The 27944-nt window shown below is 39.6% G+C and overlaps 1 protein-coding gene across 1 annotated transcript; it reads left to right on the forward strand.

Annotated features, from left to right (window-relative positions):
* The first annotated feature begins 2646 nt into the window (after positions 1–2646).
* On the forward strand, positions 2647–27711 carry LOC107187149 (protein stum). Its single transcript, XM_015575161.1, is given in 8 exon segments — positions 2647–3025; positions 4166–4922; positions 4924–5877; positions 23473–23736; positions 25418–25640; positions 26369–26495; positions 27168–27362; positions 27584–27711. Coding segments are annotated over 8 exon segments (3012 nt in total). The 5' UTR covers positions 2647–2661.
* Positions 27712–27944: the final 233 nt, after the last annotated feature.

Genomic DNA, 27944 nt, shown 5'->3' on the forward strand with positions numbered 1-27944 from the left:
ATAGAAGTGTTTCAAGTGAGAAGCAACACTCCTGGCTCTAATATTTGAGTCCTGACAGACCGTCTCCCACCAGAAGAAGACTGTTAACCCACACAAATTTTTATTACTAAAACAAAATTAACAAATGCACTTTATACTTTATAATCTGTATAAGTAAACGAATCAATGCACCAAAGATTTGTTCTTTTAATTCAGTAGCCTGAACAATTTCTTTTTAGAAATGATCGTACTCTAATTAGAACAATACCAAAACAAAATGGCGGCTGAAATGACTAAGGAAGCTTCTAGTAAAATGAAAATTTCCAAGACTAGCGATTTCTGGTTATCGATCGACACTTCCCGTTTCACGGCCCGTTTCGAGCATCGATGAGCACAGAGAAGAGAAAGAAAAAGACTAGAATCACGGCAGAGGAACGTAGAAAATGTAGTTCACCAGCGTCACGGTGCCGCGGTGATAAGCATGGCGCGAGTCCGTCCGCCGCGAGTCGGTCCGAGCATTCTCGCCTATGAGAGCGTGAATAAAATCCGTATATACCCGAGGCTGCTGTCCGCCTCGACGAAACCCGCAGAAACTAGAGTGAGTAATTGCAAACAGTCGACGAATAATTACGACGTTGCGGTGTTGCTAATTGCCTGGCCTAGCGGGCGAATCTGTGCGTTGATCTTCGAGCGGATAGGAAAGGAAAGAAGGAACAACAATGAGCACCGCTTCGGATTAGACGGCCGGTGAACATTCAGGAAGGCTTTGTTCTGTGGATTTCCGGCGAACGAAACCGGGCTTTTGCTCTCGAAATCGTGTGGGGTGGTGGGACGAACGCGTTAAAGATTAAGAGTTAATCTCCGAGGAACAATCAAATTTGGTTATCGCGTTCATTGTACTTAATGAATAGTATAGTGGACCTCTGGGAGTACTAGGGGAATAATTGCGACATTTGAAACTGTTTTTTTAATGTAGATTGTGGTGTATGATTGTTTTGGATGCGATGATGCTTGCAGATACTTCGTGGATTTCGTTTTGTTGGTCGCGTGCATGAGATTTTAACGAACCGGAGTTTTCTACCGTGTAGGCCCAGATTGGAACTGAATGTTGGTCTCAGTCGAGATTTCTGTGTTTTCCAGGTGAGAGCGACAACGGATCTCGGCGTCCTCCGCGTTCTGGTGGTCTGCATGAAGGACTCGAGGTACCACATCTTTGTAATAGTTTTTTTCAATCTGTACCAATTAGTAACAGGTTATTTCTTGTTTTTTTTTTTAATAAGTTGATGATTAAATTCAGAATATTTCTTCTTGGACATGTTCATTGAGGTACTGGAGGTTTTCCGTTTTGTTATATGTCAATTTTGTGCTTGACCAAAAATTGCGGATTATTCGAATGCTTTGGAACTGTGCGGCAATTGTGAGACGGTTTATCGTAGTATTATGTGTCCAAGAGGTTTGACTGCGTCAACGAAACTGAACGATAATGGGATATCACGTTTAAATATTACGGTGTTCGATGGAACCATAAAACTGTGAGTCAATACGCGAGCGCTGGGGTAGTTTCAAGTGAATCATACTTAAATAAGTGGTGACTGTACAGACGGAGATATTCAGTCTGTATAGAAAATGGTCCAAACGAAACCAATGTTTGATAATTCGTTTGCTTTTATGTTTTGAATTTACTAAATATTTATTTTATTCTTTCGGTTATATTCTAAATTATAATCACATTTGTTTTTATAATTCTTTCTGTTTTCTTTACAACTTTCTATTGATCTTGTAGCTTTTCTTTACCATCTGTTACGTTATTATTGCCCTTTAATTTCCCCTTTTAGTACATTTTTGTGAGTCATCCACGTAATAAAGTCTTATTACCAAGCACATTAACACGTTCACCGCAGAGTTTCCGTTCATGTTGACTGTATTATTTGACATTTGAATTCATGACACATCATGAATGAAATTTCTGTATCGGTCAACAGTAATTACTATTCTAAAGAAAACGATAAGATATTCTTGTATTACTTCGCTGATAAATTTCAATGCACTCACGCGACATACTAGAACATCTACGGTCTTCAGACCATCACCCCTCTAAACCTGATTAAATCTGATTAAAAATTAGTTTGAATATTTTGATTCCGATGCTTCATTCTCCCGGAATCATCTACGCCAGCAGTACATAATTGTTTCAAGGTCCTTACTTCAGTGCGATATATATCTATAAAAAAAACATTATAAAGTTAAGAAAAAATTATTTTTATACACTCAATAAGCGTATAAATTCATCTTCATGTATTCGCTTCAAAATTCCCCAAAAATGACAATTTTTCAGAGCTTCATAGTGGCAAAACTCTTCAAGAAAATAGCACGATCGTTCACTGGTCCACCTAATATGATATTATCTCACAGTTAATTCCATTCTAAATATTCTTCTCTATCGTAACATCGAACGTGATTCACAAAATGACACCGAACATAAGAAATACCCCCTCTATTTCCTTAAAACGACGATGCTCATAGTGAAAGTGGGGGTGTTGAAGGGAAGATTAGAAGCGACCAGGATGGTTCAACGAAGTCCTAACGCGATTCACGTTCACGACAGCGATGACGAACGGTCGAGATCCATCGTCCGGTCTACTACAGTGTCCGTTCACGTTACAGCTTCGGGGCCTCGAAAGGATGAGGCGGATCGACAACGGCCATGCTCAACGACCACCTCCGTTCAGGGTGCTCGCGTCGCCCGATGGGAACTACCTGTCGCCCGCGACGATACCGCCGCCACCGCCGCGTGCACCAGAGCCGTACAAGATCGCGCCGTCCACGACGTCGTCATCCAGGGCGCATAGACGGTCCAGCTTCGTGATAATCGCAGACTCGAGGCCAACTTCGCCCGAGGCGAGGAGCCCATCGCCGACATTGGCCACGGGTAGAGTCTCGCCGTTTCGAGGACGTGGGTTCAAGGGACCACCACCACGATCGAGGTCGAGGCCTCAATCACCGGAACACGCGGACGCTCGACGGAGAGGTCGTGGAGATCGTAGAGGTGATAATAATGACAGTTTTGATTACGTAAAGTGTCGAATCAAAGTTCGTAATATGAGTACAAAGACGTGGAAAGGGGTGCTTTTGCAGTCTTTGTAGAATTAATCTAAAGTACGATAACTTCACTCTGGAACTAATCTAAACTTTGTAAAGTGAATTGTAGAGGATCAAAGTTAAACTATGTAGAGTGTCAGTATCGTGTTCATGTAACTAAATGTCTATGTTCTGTGGAGGGGTCGCGATAATCGTCGAGGTGAAAATAATGATAATCTTCATTACGAAAGTGTCGAATCAAAGTTTGTAATATAAGTACAAAGACGTAAAAGTCGAATCAAAGTTCGTAATATGAGTACAAAGACGTAAAAATCGAATCAAAGTTCATAATATGAGTACAAAGACGTAAAAGTCGAATCAAAGTTCGTAATATGAGTACAAAGACGTAAAAATCGAATTAAAGTTCGTATAATGAGTATAAAGACGTAAAAGTCGAATCAAAGTTCGTAATATGAGTACAAAGACGTAAAAGTCGAATCAAAGTTCGTAATACGAGTATAAAGACGTAAAAGTCGAATCAAGGTTCGTAATATGAGTACAAAGACGTAAAAGTCGAATCAAGGTTCGTAATATGAGTACAAAGACGTAAAAGTCGAATCAAAGTTCGTAATATGAGTTCAAAGACGTGGAAAAGGGGGTACTTTGCAGTCTTTGTAGAATTAATCTACGGTACAATAACTTCACTCTGGAACTAGTTTAAACTTCGTAAAGTGAATTGTAGAGGATCAGAGTTAAACTATGTAGAGTGTCAGTGTCGTGGACGTGTAACTAAATGTCTATGTAGAGGGGTCGCGATAATCGGCGAGGTGATAATAATAGTAATCTTCATTACGAAAGTGTTGAATCAAAGTTTGTAATATAAGTACAAAGACGTGGAAGAGGTTGCTTTTGCAGTCTTTGTAAAATTAATCTAAAGTACAATAACTCTGGAACTAATTTAAACTTTGTAAAGTGAATTGTAGAGGATCAGAGTTGAACAATGTAGAGTTACAATATCATTGACGTATAACTAAACGTCTGTTCTCTGTACCAATTTGCACGAGTCCCCAGAGTAGAGTAATTACATTTGCGCTACGGTGATTCACAGTTTCAGTGTCACAGCAGAGCAGTCCAAGGAGAAGCCTGATACCGCAGCCCGCCCGACAACGTTCAACGTCCCTCAGCAAATCGACCGAGTGCCTCGCCGCTTCACCGAAGCCCGCCGGCCGCCGCGTTGATTCACGGGCCCGTTTCAACCTGAACGACTCGAGGAACCGTCTGAACGCCTACGGGAACAGCAACAGCACCACGAATCTCTCCTCTCGTCGCCAGACGGTCAAGACACCTAGCAAACTATCGCCTATTCAGGGAACCCCGACGAAGCCTGAAAAAACGCCGCAGTTCGTTCATAGGGATCGTTTCAAGGAAGTGAGTAGACCATCACCATCGAAGCCGCGGAAAGTAACTGGATCGCCGTCCAAGAACGTTTCGAACTCGAGGAGACCGAATCAGGAGAGGACTTCCGTGTCTGGCAAGACCCCGAGCAAAGAACGCGTAACATCTCCATCGAAGATCCCCTTGAAGACGAACAGAATCGGCACGAATCCCTTGAACCCATCCAGATTCATCAACATCTCGAATCAACCGAACGATAGAGGTAAAAAAACCGGCGACAAAGGGTCCAAGGACGTTCGTCATGGGAGCAATCAAGGGAACGAGTCTACTCAAAGCGGTAAACAGTCTGAAGACTCCAAAGAGTCGAGCGATAAGAACAAACGCGATCTTCATCTGATAGATCTTCTGAAACAATCTTCCGGTGCCACTGGCACGTCCAGCGTGGTGAACACGACCGCCACTACAGCGGTATCTGTCGGACAAGGATGCACCCGAAAAGAAGAATCTCCCTGAGAAAAGAAATCAGTCGGATCCTCATCACAGTAAATCTTCCAACTCGTCGAACGATGATCTGGTAACGAGACAGCCGCAAAATTCGCAAGCTACCGATGATCAATGTTCGTCGAATCCTCAGATCTCGAGGCCTGGCAAGCCTGGTATCAATCGAACGAAACCTGGACCACAGAGTAGAAACGAATCACCGGTTCCTACGGAAAAAATTGGCGGCCATTCGAAAAACAATAGTTTGGGACAATCGGCGAAGAACATAGGTAAAGTGAATGGTGGTGCGACGAGTAATAACGGTTCGGCGACGCAGCGATCGAACAAGATCCAGAACTCCACGAACGAGCAACCTATCAAGAATTCGAGATCGGGTGATCAGAAGATCGAGGAATCGGTTTCGTCGCAACCTGCGACGAACTCGATGAAATCGAATGAAGTGGTTATCGACCCCACGAAAAATCCTACAGGTTCTGATCCAGAGAGACAAGCTACCACTGTCGCGAGTGCTACGTCGAAGCAAGAGGAGCCGAGAATCGTTTCGAAGACGAGTAACGAGCCAGAAACGAAAGTTTCAGGGAACACGGGTACGGCGAATGTGGTTCCCGATCAATCGACCGGCACGAGGACGAACAACGTGTCAGGAATGGTTGGTGCAGTGAACGGATCGAAAAATGTGAACAGCGCCGGTGTGAAACCGCGACCAGTGAATCATGGTAGTGGAACGTCTCAGAAATCGTCCGCGGGTATGTCGGTCGAGTCGATCGAGAGCGTACGATCCACGGACACCGGGGTGAGCGTGGACACCGTCAGGGGTGTGTCCTCGCCGAGGGAGAAAACCGGTATGCACGTGGTGAAACGACCCCAAGAGATCGAGACCTTGAGCGGGAACGTGGTGCACCTGGAGCAAAATGGGGAGCCAGCGTGAGTGGGAAATTTCAGTATTTTATTATTTTGACTTTTTTTTTTTTCTTTCACTGCCTAAAATTGTTTCGTGAAGATTTTCCAAGGGTGCACTTTAGATTCGTTTGATACAAGGTGTTTCTAAAGTAGGGGGAGAAATCAATTTCAATCCTCAAAAAATATGTTATGAGTCTAATTTGCTTTTATTCTCTTTAAGTCTTCAATCATCAAAAATTCAAAATCCCAAATCACGCTAGCGTAGCGTTTACGTATGCTGAGGTGGGGTTTAGTTTCTGAGGTTTAACCTTCCCTCTGTGTAAAATTATATTAACGTGTTAAGGGGTGTGATTAAAAAACATTGCCTCCAAGGGTTTATGGAAATTTATTGATTTTTAAGAAGATAGAAATTTTTTTTCAAATTCACCGTGGAACATATCACAGATGTTCTTCCCAAGAAAACTTTGGAAATTTTCCATTTGGGAACTTTTAATTTACGTTTTTATTAGCCTAGGGTGTGCTTGCACCCATCTACACAGAGGGAAGGTTAATACAACTGGTAACACCCCAATATCCCACACCGATTAAAAAAATTCAAGCTTCTACAGAACAATATCCACACAAACGTACTGTTAATATCGAATAGAAAAATTAAAGAAAAAAGTTGTAATATGTCGTATCCGGTTACGAGAAACTTCTGTCAATCCGCGCGTAGAGCCTCCCCTCCCACCAAAAAAATTGATCACAGCCTGCAATCGAATCGCCCTCGTTATCACGGGCAGAGATTACAGGTGTGTTTTATGAACCGTGCAATTTCCCAATGTCACGAAATCATATTCGCGGTACGAGCAACGCCGAGCCCAGATCTCTATCTTGAAGGATGCACGACGCGCAAGAACTATTTATGCCGGGCGGAACCAGCGATAAATCGCTTTCGGTATTCGATTCAACTTCGTATACACAAAGGACACACGGTATACCACGTGTATGTGAGCGGAGAATGACGTTTCGGAAAATCGAATTACGAGCTATGGCGAGAGGGTAGGGAGGCGACACGAAATCGAGCGATCATTCTCAATTAAAATGAATCACTTCCGTGATGAGTCGGGGGGGGGGGGGGGGGGGGGGGCGCGCACGCCGAAAAGAATTGCCCGCCGGAACTGCCCGTTCTGGGCCAGTTATGAATCCTTAAAATAATGCTGCTTCATGAAAATCATCCTAATAATCGTGCGCTTCGAGAGCAATTTTTCCCCGAATGAAATTGCCCTGGTCGAGGTTATTCCGTTATCAATTTTCCAGATGGCAGGAATAAACGACGATTTAACCCCTAATATCATTGTTACCAACCGTTAGGTCGCTTTATTAAACCTAAGTCGCGCGATGTCGACGAATATCTTGCGACGGTTATATTACCCGCGCAGTTATTCATTGTTACCGCCTTCCAGCACACGTAGACATCCTGGTAATCCAGGTCTGGGATAGGGGACCACTTGCTTCCCCTAACCGAGAATTGATTGCTCCGTGTAAACTTTAATGGAATGCAGTTTAAAGTGATTAGATCTGGGTGATTACGAACCTCAGATTCGATGTGGAATAAATTTTCACACGGGGTTTTGTAGACACTGTTTACTTTAGTTGCATTTCGAATGGAACTGTTATGTCGTTATGGGGTTTGATCGGGTGAGTTTGTGAGAGCATGAAATTGTTTATAATGAAATATATCACGGAAGAAGAGTAATGTGTACATTCTTTTCTTCGAAGGGAAGTATTGGAAAGTGCGTAATTAAGGGTACGAAAGCGGTTTAAATGACAATATTGCATTTGTTTTTATAAGGAACCTAGCCTTCTGTATTATTAGATTCCAGAATAATTCATGATTGTTAATAATTTCCGAGATATTCGACAAAATGTATTTCACAGCCCCAACTTTGAGGGCTGTTTTCACCCCTTGAATATGGATGACAGCAGCTAAAAAAAATACGTGTTAAATATTTTTATGGGAACTACTTCCTCACAGAGTTGCATTACAATCCGTGACTGTTGCTTCAGTACGTTCCTTTATGACTAAAACTAAAACTCGCGAAAAGTTAACTAAATCCAAAGGAATTATTGTTATTCGAGTAAATCTATATTTCATCTATACTCTGGTATTAACAAAAGTGCAAAAATAATAATAATTCAATTACAATTTACGTGTTACAGTAAGAAATGCAAAGGGAGCAATTTCTGATCAACTAAATCATACATCAATATCTCACTCAGTATAAATTTCAAACCAGTTAATAATCACTTAGTAATATTTTGGAAAAATCTTTTATCATAATCAATTTATTACACGGTATCCATAAATATACTAACCTGATCAGGAATGTCTGATCAGGAACTGGGTCCGCAACGATAAAAAAAGTGAGACGCAAATGATCTATGATCGAAACCAATAGAGATTCTAGCCGATTTCAATTTCATTTCTTCAACCCCACGTTCCATTTATCGAAAGAAGTTAATTGTTTGATTACCCAAAATTGAAGGGTAAAATCGTGTCGCTGGTCCCGACGATTTCACCTGGAATGCGGGTACGACCACTTCTTGTTAGGAAATGGAAGCGAAAAAAAAAAACGAACGAACAAAAGTCTGTTGTTTGAACACGTGCAATTAAATTGTTCTACAAGTTCGTGCCTACCCGGGGAACCACTTCCTACATCTAGGTATCGCAGACAGGGTCGTGCAGAAAACTTGGCCCATCGGCGGTTAAGATCCAGAGTTCCTTCACCCCTGCTACGGCCGTAAAGCGCCGCCCTTGCCAGTGGTCGATGGTACCCCCTCCCTCCCCCGAGCTTGGGTTTATCGATCGCGCCCACAGAGATTTACATCGACGGAGCCGTAGCAAGGGCTCAAGGGGATTACAAATCAGAATATCGAATCACGTTCGTTATACGAGCGTCGCTAATTAACTCGAATTGGTAACAAAGAGGCTGAAGGAGAGAAAGAAAAAAGAAGAAACGAAGGAACACTCGTCAAGGGAATGAAAAAGAGAACGTCGAGAGCAGCGAAGCGGTTAGACCGTGTCCATCTTTCACGCCGTTGAGTCGCGATCTTTTCTTTTCTCTTTTTCTCTTTCTCTCTCTTCCACCTCATGTTTTTTCTCCCCTGGCACACGTTCGTTCGACGGTCTTCGTTCGTCGTTGACGCGATAACGACGAACGAGACACGGATCCTGAATTAATTAACGTTGACGGTAATTAATAGTCGCGATGTTTCGCGTAACGCGTGGATATACGTTTTCCTCGTCGCGTCGAATGCTTTCAGTGTTACCAGAGAGTCTTGGAATATAATTAACCCTTTCGGATCTGAATTTTCTTTTAAGAGTAACAAAAATATTTGATTACACATTTTAAAAAATACTTTTATCTTTGGTAGAATAATATTTTTGAGAAATCGTTTGGTAAGGTGGCTAAGTTTTATGCATTCCTTTACAAACATAATCGTATGAATACCGAAGTGACGATGGATTCTCATAAAGCGGCTGGGTGATCGACGGAGAACCGAGAGAACTTTGAATAATTCATTAGCGATCCGCCGAATTGATCTCTTAAAAAGCACACACACGTACAATGATTTGAGAATAATCGTATATCTATAATTAAACCTAGAAATAAATACGATCGTTTGATAGTGCACCGTAATTTACTGGCCACGATCACGAACCGTACGCAAGAATTCTTTTCCATTCTGTTCAGTTTCAGAAAACACACGGAAGTCTCGGGAAAATGAGTGTTGTTTTTTTATGTCAACTTTAATTAGGATAATAACAGGCTTCTTGGTAGACACGATTCCTTTCGGGAGTTTTCGCGGAAGAATATTTTCTTCGGTAATTATACTAATTTGTACTAATTGGCGCATGTTATATATCTGTTTGACATCATTATATTGTATTTATATCTATATTGTAATTTTTTTCATTAGTGGAAATTGTGAAATTTAGTTTGCCAAACTGACGCGACAAAGATTATTGCACATTTGTGAAGATCTATGATTTCATATCGAGATTATTATATTTGTGTTTAAATCGAGGCATATAACACTACAGAATAAAGAATAATTGAGGGGGGTCGTAACAAGAACGACCCTTGTCAATTTTTGTTTTTCTTTTCAAGGAAAGTAAAAAAGCACTATCTGGAATATTTAAGAATCTTAACCCTTTATCACCCAGGCCCTTAAATCATTATTTCAAAATTATGAGAATGATATATATGTTATATCTTGTTATTTTGAAATCGAAAATATCGTTATTAAACAGACCTATTATTTTCATTTTTTTGTTTATTTACTTTTAGAGGTAACACTTGAATTTCTCAACAGAAAACGTGGAGATCTACTTCACACCAATGAAACTACGGATCCTTGCTGAAAAAAGTTAAACCAGTGACAGAAATTGACGCATTTTTAAAACGAGTGTTGCATTGTTGCAACAACTAGGTAAAGGGTTAAGAATCGATCAATTTTTTTTTGAATAAACCAGGACATATGTCGTTTTTGATAGTACAGGTTCCACTACTAGAACTCGACTACTAGAATTTGTAGTTATCACAAGAACCGGAATCTTCGCCAGGGTTCGTTTTCGTTACGAGTCCCTCAATTATGAAATAAGCATAGAAACATTGACAATATTGTAAACGTTGATTTTACTTCACACAACAATACAGTAGGTATTGTTGTATTGTAGAAAATCATAAGCTTACGAAATCAATGTACCACACGTGAATCGTTTCGTCTTCTATCTACTCTCGCCTCAGACTAATGTCGAGTCGAACTGCCGATCGAGTGGCAATCGGGGTTGCTCCGAAAATAATCCTCAAACTCGGCCGATCGCCCCGGTAGCGGCGCGGAAACAGCTCCGGTGTACGAGCTGGCAAATATTATCACGTCTATTATTAGTCGATCGTTCGCCAGCCGAACGGGATTCCTCTGAAAACACGGTTGCACGTGCACGCCATTTCCGGTGCACGGCGGTACGTAAACACGGACTAGCTTCCTGCGATCGACTACTCCCTTTTGTCTTGTTGCACATTAACATCCTTTCGCGGGACGTTGGTCGTCATGCTGATTATCAGCTTGAAAATTTTACTCTCTCGAGAATCAAAGCGAATATGGGAACCGAAAAGGTACTGTTCGACAGTTTATATTATATCAAGTTTTGGGAGTTGCTCACTTGTGGATACGTAGCATTATTTTCGAGAGTAGAGTCTTCAAGTAGATACACAGTTTTATTATTCTATACAATCGTCAACAGTAAAGATTGTATAGTGTTCAAGACAATTGGAGGATCACGTATTATAATCTTCGAAGATTTTGTTTATAAATATAACCAGCAAGGGATCTTCGTTACCTGAAATATTCCCCCTTTTTTGTATACTTCGCAGGTTTGTGGGGGACCTCAATAGAAGCATCGGACAATTTTTCGTTTTTGCTGATATTCGGCTTTTCAGGGTGAAACCACCCTTAAAGGTTACCGAGTGTTTTCGTATTTTCCTATATATTTTTAAAACTATAGCAGATATCCAATAACTGATACAATGAAAATATCATGGCTTTTTAGGATATATAAAACTGAATAATGAAATAGTAAAAAATTTGTTTATTTATGTATTTATTTAAATAACAAATTCTTAACAATTTAATTACAGTTTTATAGAGCATAAGAAGCCATTAAATTTTCATTTGCAACTCTACTTACTTACTTTAGTTTGCAAGATATACAGGGAAATAGGAAAATACATATTAAGCTTAAGATGGTGTATTCGCCCTAAAGATCTGAATATCAGCAAAAACGAAAAATTATCCACTATATTTATCGAGGTCACCTACAAATCCGCGGAGTCTAAGAAAAGTCGAAATTATTATTAGTTCCTTTTGCTAGATCGCTGTGGCAGAACCGTTCCGTATAAGCGATCTTCTAATTCTATTGAATAGTGTGGTACACTATGTTAGAAACTCTGACAATAGATTCAGAGAATAAAAGCTAACCTGAAAAGTGATACTCAAGTCGATACTCAGCGTTATGTTTCCTCACGTTTTTTACATCCCCCGTTACATCGCGACGTCAATGTACCCGCATTTTTTCCGTGGTTCTTCCCCGTTGAACGTGAAAGACATCGCCGAACGATGCACGAGATGTTCGAGAATTACTGAGATTCCATAGTTTCTTGTCTACACTCGCGTGTGTATCTTTGAGGAATGCCCGACGTCCCCGCGTCGCAAAGGGTGTCTCTCCCCCATGGTAGTAGAGTTATGTTTGTGGAGATTCTTGAGCTGTTTGGTACGTCCCTAATGAACGTTTTGCTCTACTTTCTTTTCTCAAACTCTATGTATTTTATATTATTATGTATTTTATAGTCAAAATTGCTGTCTGGGTTAGATTAACTATTAAAAATACCACGATTTTAGGGTCCTTACTTGTCTCAAGCCAAATCTGGATAGAATCCCGTTGTAAGGATTTGAAACTGATTTTTTAGTATTTAGGAAAATTTTTGACTATACACGGTGTTCGGTAACAGGTAGAACTGAATTTAATTGGCGACTCTACGAAATAGGACAAAAATCAAAAGTGACGAAATAACGCAAGTAAAACGTACGAGTTAAAAACGCCTGAAAGCAGGCAATCTAACTAACGATAATCCAGGCGCGCATACTGGCGTTGTTTGTAAAAATAAATACATATATACACCTTTACCTCGTAGCCAAAGATGTGATACAAAACACCTGCACGCGAGTTTGTATTACTTCTTGTGACACTTTACGAAAAAGCACACACGACACGTAACGCGACACTAAATCTGGTTACTCGTTAAACTGTATAATGGTAGACTGTAACACACGTAGATTGAACACTGAGTAATCAAATTTAAACTAAAATAACAGTCACTATGAGAAATTAAATTAACACGATAAAAATACACAGATTCGTTCTTCGAAGACTGTCCGTCCGTGTCCTAAGGGTTGTCAATGTGGAATGTCGACGTAGTCTGCAGTCAGGTAATCGAAGTTATGCTGAGGTCCTTTTCGATCCCAACAGGTCACCCATGTAGCGATCCCCACCCCTGTGGATCATTTTGTTTACCTGGGAAAATGCACAGGCCGCAAGTGTCCCTACGACCTAGGATTTGAATTGTTTATGACTTGAAAACGAAATTTCTACCGTAGTTTCTTCAGTCTTATTTTGTTAGATAGAATTTCCCCTCTAGCTTACACATCTTGTTAAACAACTTGTACAATTGGTATATTAGTTAAAAAAAATGTAAAAGATGTATATAACATAAAGACAACAGTGAACTCTGTGAACTCAATAGATATAGAATGTTTCGATGAAGTAATTGGTAGTGTAGATAAGAAATATAAAATGTACATAACGATTTATGTATAGGTATATGTGATAGGATTTATTAGTTGATGTTGATAGTTCATGATGAAACTGGATCGATCTACAATTTTTTTTTGTAATTTTTGCATATTTTATGCAGTTCCTTGATAAGCGTGTACGAGTACACGCGGGCAGGTGTTATTAAGTACCGTTATGGTATATCTCTTTTAAAATGCTAAGTAACGCAATATACCTACGTGTAGCGTTTAATCGCCTCGACGTTAAAAAAAGCGTTGCGCAATTACTTGTGCAAATTGAAAACTAGATCCCCAATAATTTAAAGAACACTTAATATTGATGTCCACTACAGAATTATAGTTATGATTAACAAACGTATGAAGTTAAGGCAAATTGTGTTATTGTGTATCTGATAAATTAATTGAGTTTATTCAAATCGGTTAATATCTTATGATTGTTAACACGTAAAGCCACGTATCCACGTGAAAAATATTATGTACTGTTTGTAATATTTTTCAACCGAATACGACACAATAATTGTAGAATATAATAAAGGTTCTCTTTCGAACCATAAAAAGTACACTTTAATTTCATGTCCTACATATGTACTCATGTGGAAACGTAGCTTAAAACTTCGCATGGTTTTCTTTTAAGTTACGAATACCATACATTGAACATTCTGACTCAGACATTGTTACGTAAATATATGACTTAATACCTTGCAAAATAGCTCTAGGCAATGAACGCACATAACTACAGCTGAACGCTCCAATAAATTCCCTGTTATATAGACCAAAAAACGTTTCAGCATTACCTAGTCATAACAATGCAGCTCAACCATTTACCTATTACACTCCATTACAGTAACTTCCCTTAAAGTGATTTTTCAAGACCAAGCACCACTATAATACCTTTCTCCTATACATGTTATTAAGACCAGTTGAATCTATCACCGATAGTAATCAATAGTCTTCGGATGTTTATGCATCTATAATTCTAGGTAACTTCAGGTTCTAGGAAACTTCAATAATATATATGTATTATTATTAACACATTAAAACTCCTAATATAGGAAATAAGATTTTGTGTAATTTCGTTTTTCATATAGATATTAATACCCAAAATTGTGTATAAACATCCACAATCAAGTAATCACATTTATCTGTTTACCGCAAGAACAAAAAGGAAACAAATATTTTACTGTTTTTATTATAACAATAATAATAGGTATACTCGATCCACAAGGAAGCTGTATACTACAGGGACAGCACTTTTTCACAACTCCACCATAGCCAAAAAGTTAAAGCTTCAACTCTGCCTCGAGATACCAGTAACAAATACAGAATCGAAAAATCGGGGTTCCCTTCGACGAAAAATATTTACTTCGAGCGTCATCATTTGACGAATGATCACGGCGCGACCAGCTACTCCGTATCCGGTCATCTACATAATATCCGATCGCGGTGGTGGATAATTCGAGTATGGTGGCGGTGGGAAGTGGGGGTTGGCATAACCGAAAATCGACGTAACTCCGCTAACGTGGAACTGACCGGCGAGTCGTCAGCGTCGCGTGCGGCCAAGGTCGAGCCCCTAGCCACCCCTGTATTTCACTCCAGCCGCCAACCCGTTCCTCGATTCGCAGTGTGGTTCCTCTATCCGGTCTGGTTCTGGTCTGGGACTGGCTTTCGCCACGGGACACGTACGATTTTTCTAATCTTTCGCACGTATCCTTGGTGGGGACAATGAAACGCTAAAAAAAGCCACAGATGTCCTTCGAGGACTGTTTGGCCGGTGTCTAAAGCTGCGTCTACACTATATAGCGAAACAGTTTTACATAACTTTGCGATATAACATGTTTCAGTAACTTGTTACAAAATTATACCTTTTCGACAAGTCTGTAGCAAGTTTTTTACATTTTGCTTCTCATTATTAGTAATGGCGTCACACTTGATAGATAACGTATAACTTGCTACGTAACACGAAAACTGTTATATAATATTTTTATTTTTATTTTTCCAACAAGTTTTACAACTTTACTATGTAACATGTTATGCTATATAGTGTAGACGCAGCTTAACGAGGGGAAGTCCTCGAGTGTAGCCGTCACGTTTTTAATCAGTTTTGGCCACTTTGTAGTATCGGTCGAGCTGAGCACGCCCATATCACTTTTTGGTCGTAGATGGTTAATTATTTGCCAGATATTAACAATTAAAGTTCATGTTTATGCAGTAATACTTAATGGCCCAAAAGGAATGTATGGGCGTGGTAAATTCGACGAGTACAGTAGACTCGCGGTAATTACCCGCATTTAAAGCTCCAGAGGCGTGTAATTATCAAGAGCCACTAGATACCACAGCCACACAGATGGTCATCCAATCAATTATTGGCTACAGAAGGCAACAGAGAGTGGGGTGCACACGCGTGTGTAAGTAATGCGTGTGAATACGGGGCATTCGTTAACGGAGATTGATCCAGAAAACAATTATCGCGAGGCTACTGTACTACAAAGTGGCAAAGCTAATACAAAAGTGAGAATTACACTTGGGGAGTTCCCCTCATAAGGGCTGCCAACGTGGAATGGTGACGCATTGTGCGGTCACAATCGATCATGTATATCGATCCTCATCAATGTTTCTCCCTAGGAATAATTACACGCAGGAAGAGTATCCTTATGCCCCAAGGTTTTAATTGTTTATAACTTGAAAACGAGGCATTTACTGCAATTTCATCATTCCTGACTTTTGTCTTATTTCGTCAAGTAGAATTTCCCCATTAATTTATACCTGTTATGGAACACCTTACGGAATTGGTACGGTTAGTTAATTAAATATTAAAAAATGTATAACAGTGAACTCTGTGAACTTAATAGTGAAATCACGATGAAATAATTGCTAGCGTCCGATTTTTTGGATCACACGTGGATTCCCGACGGTGACTGTGAAGGGTCGCGTGACGAGGTGGCGCCCGGGGGATGAACTAGCCCTTCGTGTTTGGCCCAGTTTCGCGCGACATTGACGTCAAACTCGCCGTTTATAAAACCGTTTAACCGCTAGGGGATTTTATTTGTCCATGTTCGCGGCTGATGTTGGATCGCATTACTGTGCTGTGCTTTACAGCCACTACCCCACCTCGCGGCTCGAGTGGTTTGTCCCGTGATCCAGAGTTTACGGTAGGCCGTTGGTTTTTAAATCGATCCGCGAGAATGTGGACGAAATTATCGGTTGGAAATGTTTTGCTTTGTGTTCGACGAAGGTAGAAGGAGTCTGGAAAAGCTATTGAAATAAGTGTGGTGAGGTGAATAATAAAAGTCGCTGTAATGAATAATGTAGAAAGTATAGGATTTATTTGTTTTTAATGTTAACGAGTAATAGAGGTCAATGTAGGACGGGAACGGGTGGTAAACGAAGGAAGAAAGTCCGGGGGCTGAATGAACACGAAAAGATCGCATGTACCGAAACCAGACATTATTGGTAATCATAATTAAGGAGAACCCTGAGGTTAACTTAATGACGCATTAAGATAGATCGTCAGCCCCAGGGAAGAGCATGGCGGTGCCGAGATTATCAATGATTCTGGACTATTACATCTCGAGAATTCGCGACAACAGTCCCGAAACGGTGTTACAGCGTGACGATAACAGAGTGATAAGAACGCCACGGTATCCGCAACGTGACGTGGAGGCATTAAGGGTCTGATGTATATTTATAATTACCTCCGATCGAGTGAAATGAATTTTAATGCGTTTACGTACCGTTTAATTTCGTCCACCCTATGACGTTTTTCCTCCCTTTCGACTAATAAAAGATATTGTGAAAAGTTCCGAGAAATGGCAACCTTTCTTCAACCCCTTAACATTTCAAGCTTCGAACAAATACAGTAATGTATTCTCGTATAAAATTGATCCAATAATGCTCTTTTGTTTCCAAATAATTTTTTCTCTTGCAGGATTAATTGAAGAAATCATGAACAGTTTCAAGATATATCGAGAATTCTTCAACCCTTAAAATTCTAATGTAGAATTCGTATGTCGAATATCTACATGCGCGTTATCTGACATTTTTTATATAAAAAGCAACGGCAAATATATTTTCACACGACATCGTAGAGTCATCGATTATTACTCGAATTTACAATGTGATTAAGTTTTTAGCCTTGTTTATGTTAATTCGCCCCGTTAACGGGCCGGTCACGAAACTTAAATTTAAGCTCGACACATGTAATTCCATTTTATGTTTTACCGTCGGCCAACATGGAAAACACGGTTGCGTAAAAAGTTAATAAAGGAACGGAGTAATTAAACGGAGCATCGAGAAAGTGGAATGTTTCACAATGCAACGCCAGTGTTTCCCTTCTATCCGCTATCGAATCAATTATCACTCTAATTACTCCATCTGCGTTACCGTAATTCGTGTGTCCCTGGTTAAGCAAACAAATTACGAGAGAAAGTGTTCCGCTTGCCTATGCGAAATTGTTAGAAACCCAGCAACGAGTAATCGAGTTGCCTGACTGTAATAAATTTTCTTCCAAATTCAGTCTTGTGTTCATCTAGAATTGACACGCTTTCTATTTACCATTTAAACACCGTTCGAAATATCTGCGAGGAATAAATCTGTTTTTTGAATATTATTGGTCTCGTAGGAATTAAAAGGCTCATTAGTATATACAAACATCACTAAAAATGGCTAAAAAAAATTACAAAAGTTCAATTTACTTCGACCATTTAATATTAAAAAATTAACGTCAGGAAAACCATCCTAAAATGTTGCTCCAGTTTCACCTGAAATTGAATGCAGAAGAAATTATACTGTAATACTCTAAAAACAAAAAAAAAAAGAATCAAAGATGTTTTAAAAGATCTTTAGAAAATCTAACAACAAATTGATTCCTTGGTTTCGTACTTAAATAAACAACCTTCTTTCTTACCGTAATTAATTATCACGGAGTACACTTAACATTTGAAACGAGAACTTCGCTGCCAAAGTGAAAGTAACAAAATGATAATGGCGTCGTTAAACGTTCGCCCGTATTCCGACGGTTAGTTGCGCCCACTTAACGTGCCGTGTGAACTCTTAACTGCATGATTTCGGTGGGTCCGCGGTATAATCACCGCGGAAATTGCACCGTGGCCACAATGTACCAACTTTTAGACACGCTGCGGCGGCCAACTTTTAATGGTTTTGTTTAACACGCCGCGGAGACGGGCAACCGTGAACACGCGTTTCGTCGCGCCATTCGGAAGGCAACTTTGTGCAGAAGCGACTGAAACGTCGTTAAATAGCTTCCAGTTCTCGTATATACCAGTTTATAACACTTCGTGCGCTGCCTGAAAGTACTAATTTCATGAAATTATTTGTAACATAACTAAATACTCCAATTTCAATTAAATTGTAGAATAATCGTCGAATTAATTATTTCTTTTTTAGTATTAATGAATACGATGGATCGATACTGGATTAGCTAAATATCGAATAAAAAAAATAAAACAAGTCTTCGGTCGTATCATACGATCTAAATGAAAGAGAAACATGATAAGCTAAATCTATCATGGACGTTGTTGTAACTTAATCTTCTATTTTGAGGAAGATATGAGATAAATTAACATGCACCGTTTGTACGTTTTATTGGGTGCACCAATAAACGTACAAAAAAGTCGTCCATTATGATTTTGTTGGTCGTTAAATTTAAATTAATAATACATTTCTGAGCTTCCGTTTAATCAAAATGGCGTCGTAGGATGGCGACAAATGAAGAATATTGGAGTTCTGCGAAATAAGTAGAGAAGTTTATGAAATAAGTGGATTATTTGTGGTGTAATCATGAACAGTATAGTAATATATATTTTCAATTACTGGAATGGATTATTCATCCTCGTGTTCTCCACGTAGCCCCGTGGCTTTCAAGGGACCAGGGAAATCGGCGTCGTAAACTGGCTCGATGAAAAAGGCTCGATACCGCGATTTCCATGGCACCACGTGATCGAGCGCCGTATATCAGCACGCGCAGGACACCGTTACACCACATTTCGCATAATTCTCGAACTGCATAATAATATGCCCTCTGACGTCACGGCCCTACCATCGGAGATACGAGACGGTGTGTTATCAGCCGGTCCCATATTTTTACGACACCGTCAAACGTCGTCCAAGCGTCGGTCATTGGTCGTAAAAGAACATAGCTCCCCTAAGACGAATCTGATTCCCGAATAAAGAAGAAAATATTCACTTCAGAAGGGAACGAGGAATTTACTTTTACAGGATATTTAACGTTTGGATTTCGAAAAATTCGTTCATTTTTTATTATTAGGGGAGAGTGGGTAGGTTTGGGTTGTGCATACCTTATCCTTGTTATGCATACCTTATTTGCATATCAATTGTTCGTTGTTGCACTAGTAGAATTATTCAGAACCTAAACGAGAAGTTTGTTACAGTGCGAATTTAGTCTTCTGGAAGTATATGTATATTTTTCATGGTAAGTTTAATAGAAATTGCTAACCGAAATAAATCATTGGTATAAATTCGTATTGGTGTAAAAAAAGGTAAGACCTTACTGATTATAATTCTTCAGGTATAAAGTGTGTTTCTCCTTTATTTTAATCACTACTACAAGTTAATTGAAAACTGACCCAAACCTACCCACTCTCCCCTATATGTATAAATCATAGAAATTAGTTGAAGATTGATATTTTATCAGACAGTATTAAAGAGCAAAGCCTTGGGTTGGCGATAAATTAAACAGCTTGTGCGTGCATTCGCTTTCACGGCGCACAGGTTGGAAGATTCCCGGGGGAATAGTTATTCCATAGCGATTTCGAACACGCGTGCTGAAGGAGAAACTTTGACACCTATTAGAAACGACTTTCGCACGCGCATTTCACAAAGGGTATAACCGGCTCGAGTGGCCGCGTGATCAAAGTAAACGCAATTAAAACTTTGCGCCATTGAAAACGCTCCGCTCACGGACCCGAGTGGCTCGACTCCCGTATCGAAGCTTCTCAGATCCGTTTTCGAGAAATCACCGAGTGTCATTGTTTTATCGAGTTTTCCCCTTTCGAGGAGAAGCTCCGTTTACTCTTGCGTTCGAGCTTCGAACGGTTAAATCCTTCCATAATCAACAATACAACCCATCTACACTCGGTCAAAAAAATCTCCATACACCGTTTAACCTTTTGCCAAGCAAGACACTGTTATTGGAAATGAGTGGAAACCTAAAAACCGATGTTGTCTTCTTTCTGAAACATGTAAATGTTGCTTTTCTAATAACGATTTATAGGAGGTACAAAATATAGATTTTATTCGTCAATGCTTATTTTGCATTGTAATAAACACAACTTATTTAATATTTTACGCTAGCATAGCAGTGGCGGTAGTGGAGAGAAAAGGGTTAAAACAGAACAACTTTTTTAAAATTGAACCAAGTCACTTGAGTTTCTTCGTGAAGGTAGAAGGATAAATTTAGTAAATGATGTGTAAAAAAAAATTATAAATTTTGTAACATGTTGAAAAAATTCGTAGACGATGAGAAACCTTGATTATTGGCTAATATCATCGAACCTAAAAGTTTGGAATATATTATACCAACTTTTTGAAATAAGACGTTCTTTAAAATGAATCATTTGTTACTTTTGTCCCTAACCTTATGGACGAATGTAACACAGTATCTAATTTAAAAAAATACCATCTAATAGAATAGATGCTATTCAATGATACTTTTATTTATTCCATAAATAAACATAAACATAAATATATTCATAATACGACACCAAAAATTGCAAAGGAGTTAACGGAATTGAAAGAAGAAGATACATACTTGTAAGATATAATAAAAACTTACTTTTTGTATATTATTCTAGTAGGATAGTCGTTTTAGGAAAACTTACTGTTGACGGGAGACATGAAACGTGTAAAATCAGAATAAGCCAAAGATGCACATAGGAGTTTGGTCCCAGAGGTACCAAACCACGAAGAATTTCAGAATGTAATATTTACATTTTATTGGCATTAGAATAAAACAGATTCACGAAAGAAACTAAACAATATCCTAAACACAATTATTTTCTATCGAAATAAAATCTCTCGTTTCCGAAAGCTTCGCTGCAATAATGTGCACGGAGTTGCTAGTATAAAAAAAAAATGCTCGTAATAAAAATGCTTAACATTGAATAAAATAAAAACTACCCAGTGCAAAATATGAACCGTAAGGGACGGAAACGTTCCTTCTGTCGTTCCTACGAGAGAAGAATGGCTCGGGGGGTGGCGGCAGAGGTCCACCAGGCCGCCTTGAAAAAGCGCGGCGAGTGTTAAGGTAAAGAACTTCAAGCAACCGTGTATCGATTTCGCGGTCAACCGAAGTAAGTCCACGTCCATACAAGTATGTGTGCACGAAGGAGAAAATCTTTGCGTGACCGGTCGCTCGGCCGACCGCCCTCTTCGCTTCGCCGCCCTACGTCCTCCCGAGGTCCGGCCAACCCCCGAGGACTGCGGCACCTGCAATCTACGTGCGACACGAGCGGAGCCGCGATGCTCGCTCGTCCAGGCTCGTAACACAGTACGACACGTTTCGTCTCTCCTGTCCATTCGGGGAAGCCCTCCTGTAATCGATCAAAAAGCCATCCTCACAGATCATCCACCTCGATCTTCGCCCTGTCCCTGGTGGATCTTCGCGACGGTTTCCGGTTTGCTTCGAGCCACCAACGTGAATCATTTCACCGTGTCTGTCAGTGTAAACCAGGGGACCAGGAGATAAGGTTTTATTCCTGAACGTTCACGCGTTACCTCCGCTGGTCAAGCTCGAAGAGGGTTGGGGCGGCTGAAGACACTCGGAAGGAAGGGTAGGTCCGTGGCCGCAGGCAACAGGCCGAATATACACACACACGCACACATACGTAGGTGGAAATTTTGTGCACGTTGCTGTTGTGGATCGATACGAATTCTACGCGATGACGTTTCGTTGTATACCGCGACATTTTGTGTTCCGCGAATTTATGGCGTGCGAGGCGGGGGGATTTATGCGGTCGACGAGGCGCGAATCGATGCCGATTCAATTGTTACGCGATCGTTGTTACTAGCTTCAGCGATTTAGATAACGGTGATTGGTTGGTATCGGCTGGCTTCGGTGATTAATTATTGGCTGCACGGGCATTGGACCTTGGTGAATCGGGGTCTCCGATGGACACGTAATTTCCGTGATTGGCGGAGGTGTATGTTTTTCGATGCTGTTGAAAGTGGTATTTCATACTGTTATTTGGACAGTGGGAACGTGAGGAATTTTAAGGGGGATTTAATTGAAATGGTAATTTGATATCCCTTGAACAATGTTTCTTTCAGGCTTGGAGCAATTTCGTAATGTTCTGTAACATTTAATGATTATTCGATAAGTGTGTTAATACTTGAGTGGGAGTATAGATATCGCCGTGTTTCAATAAAATAATTACAAATAGATTGTTTATGAATGTAATAATGGGAACTATTAACCTGACGAAGTCAAATTATTGTTTTGCCTAATTAATTTGCACAACTGAGAAGAACAAAAATATTTCATAAACTAATGACCTTATGCTGCTGAAACTAATTGAATTCGCTTCAGTATTCCGAGCCCTATCACTGTGCTAAAACTCATTAAAAAGTCACAGTTACATCTAGAGACCTCTCTTTGTCAGTACCGAGAAGCCTTCGAACACTCATCGATGATTTCCTGTATGTAACACTAGAACTACCAGTACTAAATGTATACTAAATTAAACTGGTATAATTTAATAATATACAAGATACATAATACAATCTAGCACAATAGTTTATAACATAAAATGTATAGTAAATTGAAAACCAGCAGAAATTGAAATACGTACAAAAAGTATAATATCAAACCTGCAATTTGTCATTTTCACGAGTTTGGTAGTTCCAGTGTCAACTCATTAACTACCAGCTCCTAATCAACATTTTCCCAATAAAAACAGCACCATCTTCATTTGAAGAACACATACTTCAATCTTCCCAAAAATAATTTAACATTTATCGAACCTGCGATTCATCCTCCGTTAAATATCGAACCACCTTGAAACACTTTGTACTAATAAATCCAGTGGTGACCCAGCCAACGGTTTCGTTCATCGACGCCTGTCGGTTTCGTTCTTTCCTCACCGAGAAGGTTCCTTATCGTATGATCGATCGATCAAGAGGGGGGTCGAGCAGGCCTTTTTTAATAACACTAACAGCCTGGCCGGGGCGCGGCCCGCCCTTCGATTACAGGGTGCTGCAAGCGGCGAACGGCGTTGGTGAACGGCCACCGGAGAGATTTTTCACGCGTTGGAAGAGGTCCCTGAGTCGGTGCTGCGAGTGTTGCCCGAGCATGAGGTGTCTCGCCTGTCGTACCGACCCGAAAGGACTCGCCTGGCCCAAGAAAAACACGAGGACCGACGTGGTAACCAATACGAACGAGGTTGGCCAGCAACGCGCAGCCGCGGAGGACAATGGGCCTGTTGGATGTTGGCCGAAATTCAAGAACAGATGCAGGTACTGACGGACGAATGGCCTTGAATCAATGCAGAATAATCTACGTGGAATGATAAGCAGAATTTCGATCCCTTGCTTTCTTTGATCGATGATTTCATCTTTTTTTTATATACAGGTTGAGTAAATTGAGAACTACCATCTAAAATAATTGGTTACTTATTAACTGTATCAAAAACGTTTAAATGAATTATCAAGTTTTTTTTTATATCTTATTTTTTTGGGATTTTATGGTGACTGAGTTTTTTTAAGGTCAATGCATGTTTTTTTAATACCATCATACTATAGCTTGATGGGTTCATTGAACTTGAAAAAACTCAAGATGACCTTGACATTTAAACAAAAAAATAAGGTATAAAAAAATGAAACTGTATCCATCCGATGCGTTCCTTACATAATTTACTAAAACGTTTTCCGATAGAACTAATAGATAATGTGTTAATTTAGATACATAGTAGTTCTTGTTGACTCACCTTGAATGAGTTGAACAATGTGCAGGAATGAAGTGTTCCACTCTAAATTATTATTTTTACGTGTCAATAGAATTGGCTTTCACTCGGTATAATGACACGAGTTGTTAATGGCCGTTTACGTGATCTGATGGATCGTTGCTTTATAGATAATATTCATGGTTATGCTTTCTAGATTCATGAAATCAGAAAACTGATTTTGACGATAACGTCAGTTCTGTGTTTGCGAAGATTAGGGAACATATCGGAGGTATCAAGACATCTTATGATAGTCTAATTTTACTTATTGAAGTAATCTAGATGGTATCTAGTAATCTAGACCGTGGTTTCCACACGATAATTTTTATGCATAACTTAGAAACTTTAATAACATAGACTGCATTTTTCATACAACACGTAGCAGAACGCAGTTATTAATGGAAGAGACGAATAATTGTTTATAAATTGATCTAATATAAAAAATGTGAATGTCCATAAACATTTGTGATCTTCTTATCTACTAATAACTGTTCAGATATGGGGTAAATGTCTCAATGACTGCCAGTGTCTAAGATTGCCAATTCATTTATTTTATTTAATAAAAATGTAATATGTTATGAATTGTGTACAAAAATTTTATTAGTAAATTGGGACTCTGATTTACATAAAAACAAAAGAATATATGTATTTGTATGTAGCTGGTATTTAAAAATTCATGTTGAAAAATGAAGGTGGAATTTAAGCGTAAAAAACGCGACTATGTAATATGTAGTAAGTGATGATGAAATCATAGTAAAGAAAGATGTAATTTCACTATTCAACCTATATCTATAGTACAAAATGAACTGTCAAATTATTAGTCGGTGTACAAATTAATTCGTGGCCTTCTTTTCAAATATTTGTTGTTTATTCACAAAAAAAAACAAAGTACAGTTCTAATTTTGAAAGTAACCCCATCACTTTCTACACATTTAGGCCACTTCTTGGGCAGTTGGCGAGTCTCTTCTCGAAAAAGTGTTGATGATTTTGAGACAATTATTAATTGTAGGGGTCACAAATTAATTTGTACACTTAATACCTTAACTTTTAAGGTGACTGTTATAGGGACACTGTTTTTTTAAGAAAGAGATGTTAAATAATATTACGCTCCAAATTAAAAAAATCATTAAGTTAAATAATACTTAGATGGAAGTAATTGGGACATTTGCCCTAGTGTATTTTTATTCTTGTCGTAGGTGCAACCGACTCAGGGAAATCAAATGTTGCTCAAAAAGATCGAGGATCGCGCCAGCCGAGGCCGCCGTTTGTTGTCCACCGGAACGAAGATTCGGCGCGATTTGCCGTCGGTTGTTCGACGGCTGCAAATGTTGCAAACGGAACAACGCCGAAGCGGAACGCACAAGAAGCATACGTGCCAAGCACAGTCTTACCAGCGTCGCGCCGCCACCATTGTCAGAGGTAAACAAACGAATGAAATTATAGCCAGCGAACAAAATTATAGCCAACATAAAAAAAGAAATTTTCTTACAAAGGAGATTAAGGTGGTGTCAAAACTCGATTTTTTTGTAACTTTTATTCCTTGAATTACTAACTGTGTTGCATTAAGTTGCGACGGAAATTCATATTTATGGTAAGAGAACACCCCTAAACAGCATCTAAACCTTTTTTTGGTTTTAACACATTTGTCATCCCTTTATTTATGTTTAAATAGTATTAATAAATTCAATAGCAGAAACATTTATGAAAATTATCCTATTCTATCTGCTAAAAATCGTAAAAAACTACCCTCTGAGCGAAATAAATTCTTGCAATTTAAAAAATTCTTTGTAACGATTTTTAGGGAATAGGTAGGATAATTTTCGTAAATATTTCTGCTATTGAGTTCATTAATACTGTTCAAATATAAGTAAAGGGGTGGAAAATGTTTAGGGGTGTTTTTCTACCCTAAATATGAATTTTCCCCGAAATTTAATGCCGCACAGTTGGTAACTCGAGGCTCTATACTCATCGGCAATGTTACAAAAAATCGGGTTCTGACATCAGCCTAATCTCCCTTGTTAGAGATATTGAGAATCGTCTCTGAGATCGATGTTACTTCGTAGAAGCTTAACGGGTAATAGTTTCTTCTTCGTGGTTATTGTGGACTCCACGTGTTATTTAACGGATATACTTTTGTCGAACTATAGGAACCGAAGGCCAAGATACCAGACGTTTTGGTGGAGCACAATTCTTTAATGCGTGGCGCCATCCCCTGTCTACCAGTTCCTCTTGCCTGGTTCTGTCTAGTGTGGAACGTTTTACTGCCTGGTTCCGGTAAATCTGCATTATTTTATGGTTCATTAACCCATTTCCGTTACGACTTGAATTGCAAGCTCTGCCCCGTACCGACTTAAATTGTAAACTCTGTCCCGTGTGCATAATAATGTGATCACTCACTGTACCTAAAAAGGGTCCGGATATTTAATAATACGAAGGAAATTTTTCTGTTCGTTTCTACCAGGACCGTACGACAAAAATTATGAAACAACCTATGTATTATTAATTACATAGTATATATAATATTCACATTACTCTAGAGCATATTATATTCCTGTCTGTGGGGTACAATGCGTCAAATCGTTTACCCTCGTTTTCCCTTGTTTCCAGCTATGTCTACACTATAATCCTGAGTTGGCCAAAATGTAATCTAATTACAAAATCCAAATCACAATTACAATTTAATTGCAAGACAATTACAATTACATTGTAATTTTTCTTGTAAATTTAGTATAGCTAATTACAATGTAATTGTAATTGTCTTGCAATTAAATTGTAATTGTGATTTGGATTTTGTAATCAGATTACATTTTGGCCAACTCTACTTTAACACGTTCACGCCGGCGCGGGCCACCGGTGGCCCGTATATACCCGCATTATAATCGGCCCCGGCGTGAACGTGTTAATAAAGCAAATAGATCGACTAACCGATTGAATTATCACTTTCAGGTACCGTCTGGAGCGGTCTATTCAACTTGTGCTCGGGCCAACCGAGATTCTCAGCGGTCGCCGGACTGAAATCGCGGCTTGGAGCTTTCGTGGTGAACCTGGTGGTCGGAGTAGGTCAATTGTTCACAGTTTTATTCTGCCTGGTTGGGTGGGGCTGGAGCATCTGGTGGGGAGTCACTCTGGTCCGTTTAGCCAGTAAGTAATATTGATTATCGATCGAAATTCGATTATTCGCCTGGTAAACGATGCAACACCCTTACAAAGTTGGATAAAGTTTCAAATTCTCAAGAAAAACCAAGTTCAAACTCCATGTTTCAAATTCTTCAAATACCTCTATACCGATCGATAATCGTTCGTGAACAAACGTTACGGTAATTGTCAACGTAAGGAAAAACTCGTAATCTTTTTTTTTACAGGGAAATACAAGCGATTCAAGGCTTCCGAAGCAGCCATCAACGACCCAGAAGCCAGGGGAGGAGAACCTGCAGCTCTGCCTCCAGGTGTGCCGAGTCAGGCGCTGAGGGGAATGGAACGGGCTCGATAACCGAAAACAATTACCGTTTCGGTCCGAGATTCTCTTTAAAAAAGAAAAAAAAAAACGTTTTTATATCGTTCGATTACGATTCTTCACTACGTGCCTTCTCGAAAGCTGCGAATACCGATCGTACGCTCAGGGGATCAGAAAATCCGGGGTTACGAAAGACGTTTCACAGAGAAGTCCACGATCCTCTTACCGAGTGATCGCGTTCATTCGAGATCAACGAAAGATCAAGAAGT

The sequence above is a fragment of the Dufourea novaeangliae genome, unplaced genomic scaffold, assembly GCF_001272555.1.
Source record: "Dufourea novaeangliae isolate 0120121106 unplaced genomic scaffold, ASM127255v1 scaffold14, whole genome shotgun sequence".
In the NCBI taxonomy this organism is placed as follows: domain Eukaryota; kingdom Metazoa; phylum Arthropoda; class Insecta; order Hymenoptera; family Halictidae; genus Dufourea; species Dufourea novaeangliae.